General features: G+C 32.4%; 1 protein-coding gene across 1 annotated transcript; it reads left to right on the forward strand.

Annotated features, from left to right (window-relative positions):
- The first annotated feature begins 8,211 nt into the window (after positions 1 to 8,211).
- Positions 8,212 to 9,269, forward strand: LOC142529410 (uncharacterized). Its single transcript, XM_075634944.1, has 2 exons — positions 8,212 to 8,484; positions 8,574 to 9,269. The coding sequence occupies exons 1-2, from the start codon at positions 8,212 to 8,214 to the stop codon at positions 9,267 to 9,269; spliced, it is 969 nt and encodes a 322-aa protein (XP_075491059.1).
- The last annotated feature ends 1,370 nt before the right edge of the window (positions 9,270 to 10,639 follow it).

A 10,639-nucleotide genomic window follows, 5' to 3' on the forward strand; every position in this document is an offset into this window, starting at 1 on the left:
ACTCGATCCTATAATTAATATCAGAGCTGATAAAACAATAAGTCATACTTCTAAGCCCCAGCTGAAAGTCATCTCAAGCTTATGTTCAGTCTGATCTTATTCTATAGCTTTGAACTGATGATACATGTTTTAAAAAATAATATGATAACAGCGGTCACATCTCCTTTAAATATTATTTAATCAATTTATTTAACTTTGACTAAATCAAAATTAATTTTCAAATTTACTTTTTCATGTATATTTATTTAGCACCATTAATGTAAGAATAATAATTTTTTGAATTTTCAAATTCCTTCCACAAACAAGTTGATATGTGGCCTGATATGTTTGCCAATCTGTTGCAGGACGAGGGAATGATTTCCATGTTCCGCACACTCGATCAAATCTTATTGTCTGAAAGGCTTTCTGGGATGCGCTAGCCGCATTTATAAAGAATGACTTTCTCAATTATTTGCCTCTGCCACCATTGAACATCAACATGTGGCATGCACTGTTGGTGGATAAAACATTTCTTTTGATCAAAAGTATTTTGTTGAGACCTTCATGTTGTCATGTGAAGGAATCACTGAGTTCAACAAACTGCCTCCAGTAAATTTAGAAGAGATGACCTCATATTTTCTCAAACTGGAGCACCCATCAAGTTGTCTGGCAAGAAGAAAGAGATGGAAATTGAGTACAAACTTTTCAATGATATTGGTGCGCTGTCGTTGACCGCCAAATTAATTCCTACTCTTTTAAATAAAAACGAGTGTAATGGTGAGTAGGGTCGAATCCACATGGAACGGTAGATTTATTTATTTTGATAATAAAAATAAACTATGGAGGATTTGTTTTGATAATTACTAAATAAAATAACCTACACTAAAATTACCAAGCAAGAAAAATACTGAGTCTAGAATTGAAAATTAATCGACGACAATAAAGTGAAAAATTTATTATGAGAAAATACTGATTCAAAGGGATTCTACTATTTAATTATCTCACTGTTCATCGGTTAACCAATCATTTATTCATGTTATTAAAGCAATTAACCTTAGAATAATAGGGATAGCCGCTAAAATTCTTGTGTTTTCCTAAATTAATTGACCACGCCCAGCATCCAGTCAAAACTTACCAATAATCAATTGGGCACGATAGCGTTCCATATTAATTAAAGATGGCATTTTAGTTTCGTGAAAACAGTTAATCCTAAAATCTAACAACCGAGATAGCTGCAATTGGAAGATCTAGTTCCGTCGATTTATTTAGATTAAACATATTATGATAGCACAACACATCTAACCTAGTGCTACTCACGTACCAACCGTTCATGACAATTACGGATCACTGAATTCATGGTTAGCATTAGAAAATCATACATCAAATTAAATTGTCAGATTAATTGACGTATAACATTCATATAATTAAATCATAAATCAACGAATACTTGGGCAAACAAGAATAATAAATTAAAGTGCAAAAACCTCACAGTGATAAAATTAAAATAGTAGATTATCCCTTGAATCAGACTAAAAACTTAGAGAGAAAATCCTTGAGTCATTTTCTTCTTGTTCTTCACGTGAGTTGTTGGAGAGAAAAAATGATTGTGTACTCTGCCGCCTCCTGTTGAACGTGAATAGTGTAGGAAAGAAGAGAAATATTTTTGGGTCCAATGAAAAAATAGAAAAGCCCACTAATTTCTTAATTAACCCTAAATCATAAAATATAAAATAATAGATAATATATTATCTAGAGTTTTTCTCCAAGAATATCCACTAAACCATACACCATAAATAATTCTTTCAAATCTTGCATAATCTTCACAAAATCCGATTTTTCACTTCTTGCAATTTTAGGCAGCTGAAACATAATCACAAGACGTGGTCACGCCTTGTTCCAGAACCTCTTCTGGGTTCGTCATTCTCTTTCAAACCTCTATCTTGGAAACTTCAAATGTGATAAACATCACATTTTTAACTCAAATTTGCTTCAAGACCGTAAAAATTCATCCTACAATAAAATTACACAAAAATGTATCAATTAAACATATCGGAGGTTGGAATAATAAGAAATATGAAAATAAAAATACTAACTATTACGAGCCTATCAGATATTGTGGTCAAATCCTTGACTTCTAAGGTCGGATCACTTGATGCTTTCGCAGTTGAATGGTTTGAGCTAATGGTGGTCATCTCATTTGGCATAAAAATCAATTGGTCTATCTCTCTATATGATATTTTTGTCGCAGTTATTTCTACTTAAAACAAACAACATCAAGGATTTGTTGTACCCATTTTTCGAGTACTTGAAAGGTCACAAGTGCATATGGATTTGTCTTCTTCAATACATTCACACAAGGTTCTTAATGAAAACTCCATTGCAATATACAAATAAAAAACATCATTACGAAATATGATCTACTTCAAGTCAAGAATAAAATGGTTAATAATAATAAGTCCCCTGGCAAGGGAAAGTTAAAAGGAATTTGGTTGTTAACTCATCCGACTCAGACAGCACAGACACTGAATGTGAGAAGTTTCCGCTGACTCGGGTCTTTTCTCCATCCATTCCAGGGAATAAAAAGAGAAAAAATAAGCTTAGTAAAGAACTTCAATGAACCAATCAAACCAGCTCTGATTCTTGCCCTTCCCACCAGCAAAGTGCTACCAGGAATCAAGATTGCTTTAACAAATGTGATTTCCACTTAATCTGGTATGCTTCAGATTGGTCCGAAGGCTCAAGGCAAATGAATTCTTCTTGAACCAACTAAATCAATCTCATCCGTTCAGACGGCGATCAATTTGACGATGCAGGAAATAGAAAAGAAGAGTACACATCAAACTAAACAAGTTTGAAAAGTGGGTAAATAACAGGACGGTCATTCACCTTTCTCCGATCAAGACGTTAAAGAAGTTAGAGATCCTTACAACTATTGAAATCATATCCTGGAATGCAATGAAATTGATTTGATCTCAGAAGCCTTGGAAAGAAGAGACTTTATGATGATGAGGAGGAGAGAAAGCACGTTACGGATCTTGCTGAATAAGAACAGGGAAAACTTCAACCCTCACAGTCCAACAACACGAGATGATGTCGCTATAATTAGTCAGCTCGAAATGGATGCCTTTATGGTGTCCTATGAATGTAAAAGTCATGAGGGAAGATGTGAAACTACCTCTTCCGTTGATAGGACCAACTATTGACGAAACCGAACAGATAGATCTTGAAGCTCAACTTGATTAGCTCGATCAGTCCAACAAACATGATTATTCTATTCAACAATCAGTGACTGATACCAATCCATCTCACACTGAAGCAGTTTCTTCATAGCATCATCAACAAGATGAACCTCGGATTGAGCACATACAAAAACACATTTCTGTTCTGACCTCATCTGAAAAACTTTCAGAAGTTCCTCTGGCCTCTGCTGCTGAGATACTTACTTCCTTGGAAAGTATCACAATAGCTGAAATGGCTCCCATTCCACCCATCGAGCCAATTGAATCAATTTTCACTTCATCTCATCTGATTGAGACAACTGAAATAATTGAGGATCTTACAACTCTGACTCATCCACCTCACATTGAATCAGAAGTTCATCACAACTCTACCCCACGTAAGGAAAATATAGTGGAGGAACTTTTTGATAACATCTTTCAATCAGATAAAACACCACACTTTGAGGATGTTGAGACTATCGCAGGTAATCAGACTGGTTTGCACATCAGTTTAGATCAACATATGCTTGAACTTGATCCGACCCAAATGTCACCTCATCATCCTGAACTTGAACTAGAACAGACTCAGGACAATCTTGAAGATCCCATTCTCTGCACACTGGATTCAGTAAATCAGTCTCTCACCAACTTAGGTGCTGAAATAGCTAGTCTCCAAGTAGATCACTTGGAATGTACCTTAGATCTCGAGATTTTTAAGACCGATGTAAATTCTCATATCTCATAAGTACTTAGCGTCGTCATTCTGCACTTTGGGAAAATCTCTAATATGAGGGCCACAAATTTCGATCAACTGCCAATATGATTTGCAGAATTGATAAAAAAGAAGTGGTGTTGTCAAATCAAATCTAGACTATTGGCAAACAACTATCTCAAGTTGTTGAATTTCTTCAAGATGATAAGAATTATTCCGACAAAGGGTAAAAGAAGCAGTTAGAAAATCCCAAGTCATCTGCTCTTCTTCTTCCTGCTCCGTCTCAACACAAGAAACCACATTGAAGTAGTGTTGGTTACAGACATGGTTCGCAATCGCAGTCGCGGAGACCGTCGTGGAGGTCACCGTTCCAGCTGTCATGACATTTCACGGAACGTGACGCGGATATTTTTTTAAAATTAATATAAATTGAAAATTTTAAAAAATATGTAAATCAAAATAAATATTATTTAAATAGATTATTTGATGAAAACAAGATAGTAAATATATTTTTTAAATTTTATTCACACCTTATTGAATCACAAATTATATATTTGTTATATATCGAAAATTTCACAACCTTCTCAAAATTGAAATATACTATTAAGAAAGTTTTGGGTTATAGTCAATTAAACTTTTGAAACCTTTCAATGCAAATATTAACTTTATAATACCCAGAATTCTAGAAAACACCACGCAAGGATTTAGAATACTTATATTGACTTATATAAAATTTAAAAATGCAAACAAAATACAAAAAAGCCCAAATATTTATCAAATTCCAACAACTTCGAAATTAAAAATACAAAAGATAAAGAAATATAATGTATTACTTCAAAAGACAAAAGATAAAGATAAATATAATGTATTACTTCAAAAGAAAACACAATATATTCATACTTTAGAATTCTGAGTACGACAGCTACAAAATTGAGTATGGATATGTGTGTGATATGCAAATCAAGAAAATGGTAAATTTAACCATTACACGGTGCTTTCAAATCAAATAATAAATGCAATGTACATTATTTGAAAATATATTTTGTATCTAAATCGACCAACTCGACCCAAAAGAGTGGGTCGAGCTCTTCAACTCGACCGAAGATTTTGGGTCGAGCTCGACCCACTCTTTAGACAGCTCGACCCAATTGTGAAGAGCTCTTGGGTCGAGCTCTTCAATTAAAGTGAAGAGCTCGACCCCCCGAAATGGGTCGAGCTCTGGGTCAAGGACTCGACTATCGTTTTTTTTTTCTTTTTAACGTTTTGTTCCGTGTCATTTCGTCGATCCGTGCCGTTCTATCGATAACAAAGCGTTTTCTATCTACGTAACGACGATCCAAAGTATCAACGTTCACATCCTGGAACTTCGTCAAGGTAGGCCTCGTTCCCTTTCCGGAACGGCCGGATGCCATTTCTGCAAACCATGGTTACAGACCTAGCTGATAAAACTAAGCTTTGGACACATATCTCTTAAAGAACTAAACTTATATGACATAATTATGTCGAATGATGAATATATCCAATCTGACAACGCAAAACAGTTAAGCCACAACACTCAAGTGATCAAATATGAATTTAGAAGTGAAATGATAAGAATGGTACTGATATGATCATATATAGTAGTCAAGGATAAACTAAGTTAAATACAGACAAGACTGATCGTGCTTACCCCTAGACTAATCTGAAGACATACTATGAAATACACTATCAATTATCTCCGAGTTTAATTTAAATTGATCGACAAGGACAAACATTCTTTTTCTGTAACAGAATAAAAGATCCGTTGGTTTCCTCATCTAGCTAGTGTCCAAAGAAATTCAATTAACCGGTATTATATTTGAAAAGGCGACAAGACCATGTGACATTCTCTGCAATTTTTTTATCATTCAGTACATTGTGAGTATCGTTCAAATTTATTGATGTTGGGACCATCTTTTATAAAAATGAGAATTCTTTATAAATGTTAACACACTCTGTGCGATTTTGAATCTTGTATATCATGGAGCATTTATGAATTTATATCAGCATATCTTCAAGTTCTATATTCAAGCTGATTTGCACACGTTTAAAAGTTCAATCAGATCTCTCACTTATCTTTTGTTTAAACACAAGCTATATTGTATAGTGAGAAATATTGTAACCGCCAAGAGTGTGTTTCTGAACAGATTAAGTTGCGGTATTGAGATTAGGAGTTTCAGGTCAATAGAGTTAATGAATCCTTGTAGTAGAATCCTTCTGAAATCAAAAGAAAGAGAGACATAAAATATTATATAAATATTGACCTTAAAATGTCAATATTATTATCCCAAGTTTTATTATGGATATACAAAATATTATTCAATGAAATTTATGATTAAGATTGAGAATTTTTATTTTATTTTTATGACATATCCTTTAGTAATTAACAATATAAATTATATAGTATAAAGATCTTATTTGAAATATGTCTTACTATATAGAAAAACGAAACATAGTAAAATTAGTTTATATTTTTAAATTTTTTTTTGGAAGAATCGTAATGTATAAATATATTAACGGTCAATTGATAAAAAATAATTTACAATTTTGTAAGTAGGTATATATCCCTTTTAATAAGATATTATGATTAACTAAAAAAAATTTAATCTTGAAGTTATAATAAATCATTAAGAAGACATGAAATTAAAAAAAATTTAAAAGTAAGAATGGTACGAAACATAACTTCTTTAAACAAATAGTGAAAATAAAAATAAATTAAGATGAAAATAAAAGTAACTATAATTGTTTGAGTAGGTTTCTTATGAGACGGTTTCACGAATATTTATCTGTGAGACAGGTCAGCCCTACCGATATTCACAATAAAAAGTAATACTCTTAGCATAAAAAATAATAATTTTTCATGGATAAATAAGAGATCTGTCTCACAAAATACGACATGTGAGACCGTTCACGTTTTATTTTATTTTAGAAGTCAAGTGACTTGATCACATGTAAACAAAATAATTTTCATAATTTGTTGGTAAATTTTTACGAAATCATTATATTAAATCACTCAATATCCACTAATATAAAAATTTCTTAATAATTAACAGATTAAGTCTCGGTCTATTATAGAAAAGATATTATAGATGATTATTGATATTGTTACCTATTCAAGTTCTGTAAATCTACTCTATAAATAGAGGTCTCCAATGATGAATAAAGCACACACAAAAAAAATCATTTCTCTTCTCTATATTCTCTATTATTCACAACACGTTATCAGCACGAGTGTTCTTCAAGGTAAAATTTATAAATAATTTATTCTTATTCTTGTATGAATGCTCTTGAAGAAGCACAATATTTAGATTTAATATTGATGCTCCCGAGGCAGCACAAATTATAGATTTATATTGATGCTTCTGAAGAAGCACAACTTTTAATTTTATGTTGATACTCCTGAAGTAGCACAACACAACTTTATGTTGAAGATATTGATAGATCTATGAATAAAATATAGATGAATAAGATTTATCAATATTCCCGAAGAATCTTGATATAAAATCATAAAGATCTATCAATATCTATGAATAATATTGATATAAAATATAATGTTATCATATTCTTGAAGAATTTAGATAACTATCATATGTTTCGACAATATTCTTGAAGAATATTGATTATAAATGTATTGTTGTTTTGATTTAAGTTTTTTTCATATCTTGGATTGCTTATTTAAGATTTATATTATTTGGATTTTGATGATTTAAATAGTCGCTGAAATATTATGTGAATAATAGTATTTACTAGTTTTATGATAATTTTTGAGTCAATCACAACACTATTTTTGATATCAATTGGACCAAAAAAAATAATAACAATAATTCTTCACAACCGCAGTAGTGGTGTGAGAAATTCTAGGTGTGAGAGTAATTTTTTTTAAGACATAAATTTTATTATAATTTCTTTAAGTCCAAAGTGTTGGATTTTTTCCTTTTCAAGAAATATATGGCTTGTTTACGAAGTTGGTCAGGATTCTGTGATGTTTGTTTTACGTATTTAGAATAATTGTGCATAAAAGAGTTTTATTTTTTTCTTTAGTTTATAATGCTACAATTTGTAATTAATGCAATTTGTAATAGATACATAAATTATTAATTGAGCACATCTCAATGTACACCTGCATCGATGTTAGTTTAACAAATAGAAAAGCAAAATTTCAAAATTATATAGTAAAAGTAGAAACATGCATAATTTGTTATAATATTTATTTTCAATAATAGTAATGCAATTTTACTCTATTTATGTCATGATTCTAATTATATAATTTTTTTTTAAGTTGCAATGACGAATATCATCAAACTTGAATTTGAAGCACATGACTTGACAGGAAAAAATTATTTATCATGGATTTTGGATGCCGAGGTCCACCTTATCTCTATGAATTTAGAAGATACAATAAAAGAAGGAAATGAAATGTCCCAGCAGGACCGTGCAAATGCACTTATTTTTCTCCGTCATCACCTCAATGATGGGTTGAAACTCGAATATCTCACTGTGAAAGAGCCACGAGAGATTTGGAAAAATCTAAAAGAAAGATTTGACCATCAACGAACTGTAATTCTCCAAGAGCCCGATATGAATGGATGCACCTACGGTTACAAGATTTTAAGTCCGTAAGTGACTATAACTCTGCATTATTCAAGAATAGTTCCACACTGATACTTTGTGGAGAGAAAGTCACTGATCAAGACATGTTAGAAAAAACATTCTTCACTTTTCATGCATCAAACGTGCTCCTGCAGCAGCAATATCGTGAACATGGATTTCAAAGGTACTCTGAACTCATCTCATGCTTACTAGTTGCTGAACAAAACAATGAGCTGCTAATGAAAAATCACCAAATGTGCCTAACTGGATCCACACCATTTCCTGAAGCAAATGGAACTACATTTCCTGAAAAATATGTAATTGCATTTCCTGAAGCGAATGCTAATTCCACTCAAAATCATAACAATGGACGTGGACGTGGACGTGGACGTGGGCGTGAGCGTGGCCAAAGAAGATACTATCAGCAACAAAATGGAAAGAAACATAAAACAAGCCACCAGCAGTGGAATTCCAATAATGAAGAAGCAAAGGAGAAGAGTTCCAAAATATATGAAGAAAAATGTTATAGATGTGGAATGGAAGGGCATTGGTCTCGTACATGTCGTACGGCAAAACATCTTGTGGATCTATACCAAAAATCAATCAAGGAAAATGGAAAAATGGAGATAAATTTTGTGGAAAATGATGATCCAATTGATATAACTCACTTAGACGTCTCTGATTTCTTTGCTAATCCAGATGAAAATATAGATAATTTGATTGGTGGTGGTGTGTTAGAAAATAATAAGTAATTACTTTCATTGCTCTTGTTTCTACTTTGAATTTCTATTGTTTATTAGGTTATCGTGGTCTCGTTTTTATTTTGATGTTCAGTTCATGTTTAGGATTTGTCATGGAGGTTTATTTTGTTATTCAATAAATGTTTTCATTATTCAATAAATATTTCCTTTGAAAGCTTTACACATTATTTATTGAATTTAGCTTATTGAATTATATTTTTATTTTAGATTAACGATGAAATGTCAGGATGAATGCTTAGTGGATAGTGGTACAACACATACCATTCTTCAAAATAAAAGGTATTTTTTGGAGTTAACATTAGCTGAAAATAATGTTACAACAATATCGGGTGCATCAAAAATTATTGAAGGTTATGGAAAGGCAAAAATCATTTTACCAAATAATACAAGCCTATATTTTGAAAATGCCCTATATGCGAGCAAATCCAGTAGAAATTTGCTTAGCTTTAAAGACATCCGCCTAAATGGATACCATATTGAAACATTAAATGAAAACAATTTCGAATACCTTTGCATAACATCTATTATATCTGGCCAGAAGCAGATAAAAGAAAAATTATGTGCACTTCCTTCTGGAATGTATTTTACAACAATAAAAACAGTCGAAGCAAACATTGTCACAAACCAGAAGTTTGTTGACCAACAGAGCTTCAAATTATGGCATGATCGACTTGATCACCCTGGGGCAACAATGATGCGCATAATAATAATTAACTCACATGGACACCCTCTAAAGAACCAGAAGATTCTTTTACATAATCATTATCAATGTGTAGCTTGCTCACAAGGCAAACTAATTATAAGACCTTCCCCTACAAAGATTGATGTTGAAATCCCAACCTTCTTGGAGAGAATTCATGGGGATATTTGTGGACCTATACACCCACCATGTGGACCATTTCGATACTTCATGGTATTGATTGATGCGTCTACTAGATGGCCACATGTTAGTTTGCTTTCAACTCGAAATATAGCTTTTGCTAGATTACTTGCGCAAATTATTAAATTACGAGCTCAATTCCCATATCACTCAATCAAGACAATTCGTCTTGATAATGCTGCTGAATTTAAATCGCAGACATTTAATGATTATTGTATGTCAATAGGGATTTCAGTTGAGCATTCGGTTGCCCATGTCCATACACAAAATGGCTTAGTAGAGTCATTTATTAAGCGTTTGCAATTCATTGCTAGACCATTATTGATGAGAACCAAACTTCCATCATCTGTGTGGGGACATGCCATATTACATGCTGCATCATTGATTCGTATAAGGCCAACTAATTATCACCAATAATCACCCTTACAACTTGCTTATGGTCGAGAGCCTGATGTTTCTCACCTTCGAGTATTTGGTTGTG

The sequence above is a fragment of the Primulina tabacum genome, chromosome 16, assembly GCF_025594145.1.
Source record: "Primulina tabacum isolate GXHZ01 chromosome 16, ASM2559414v2, whole genome shotgun sequence".
Classification (NCBI taxonomy): Eukaryota; Viridiplantae; Streptophyta; class Magnoliopsida; order Lamiales; family Gesneriaceae; genus Primulina; species Primulina tabacum.

Bases quoted from the DNA above. Each gene is read 5' to 3' on its own strand.
- LOC142529410 (XM_075634944.1), top strand. From the start codon at position 8,212: ATGACGAATATCATCAAACTTGAATTTGAAGCACATGACTTGACAGGA. The intron at 8,485-8,573 runs GTAATTCTCCAA...GCATTATTCAAG, and splicing joins GATTTGACCATCAACGAACT to AATAGTTCCACACTGATACT.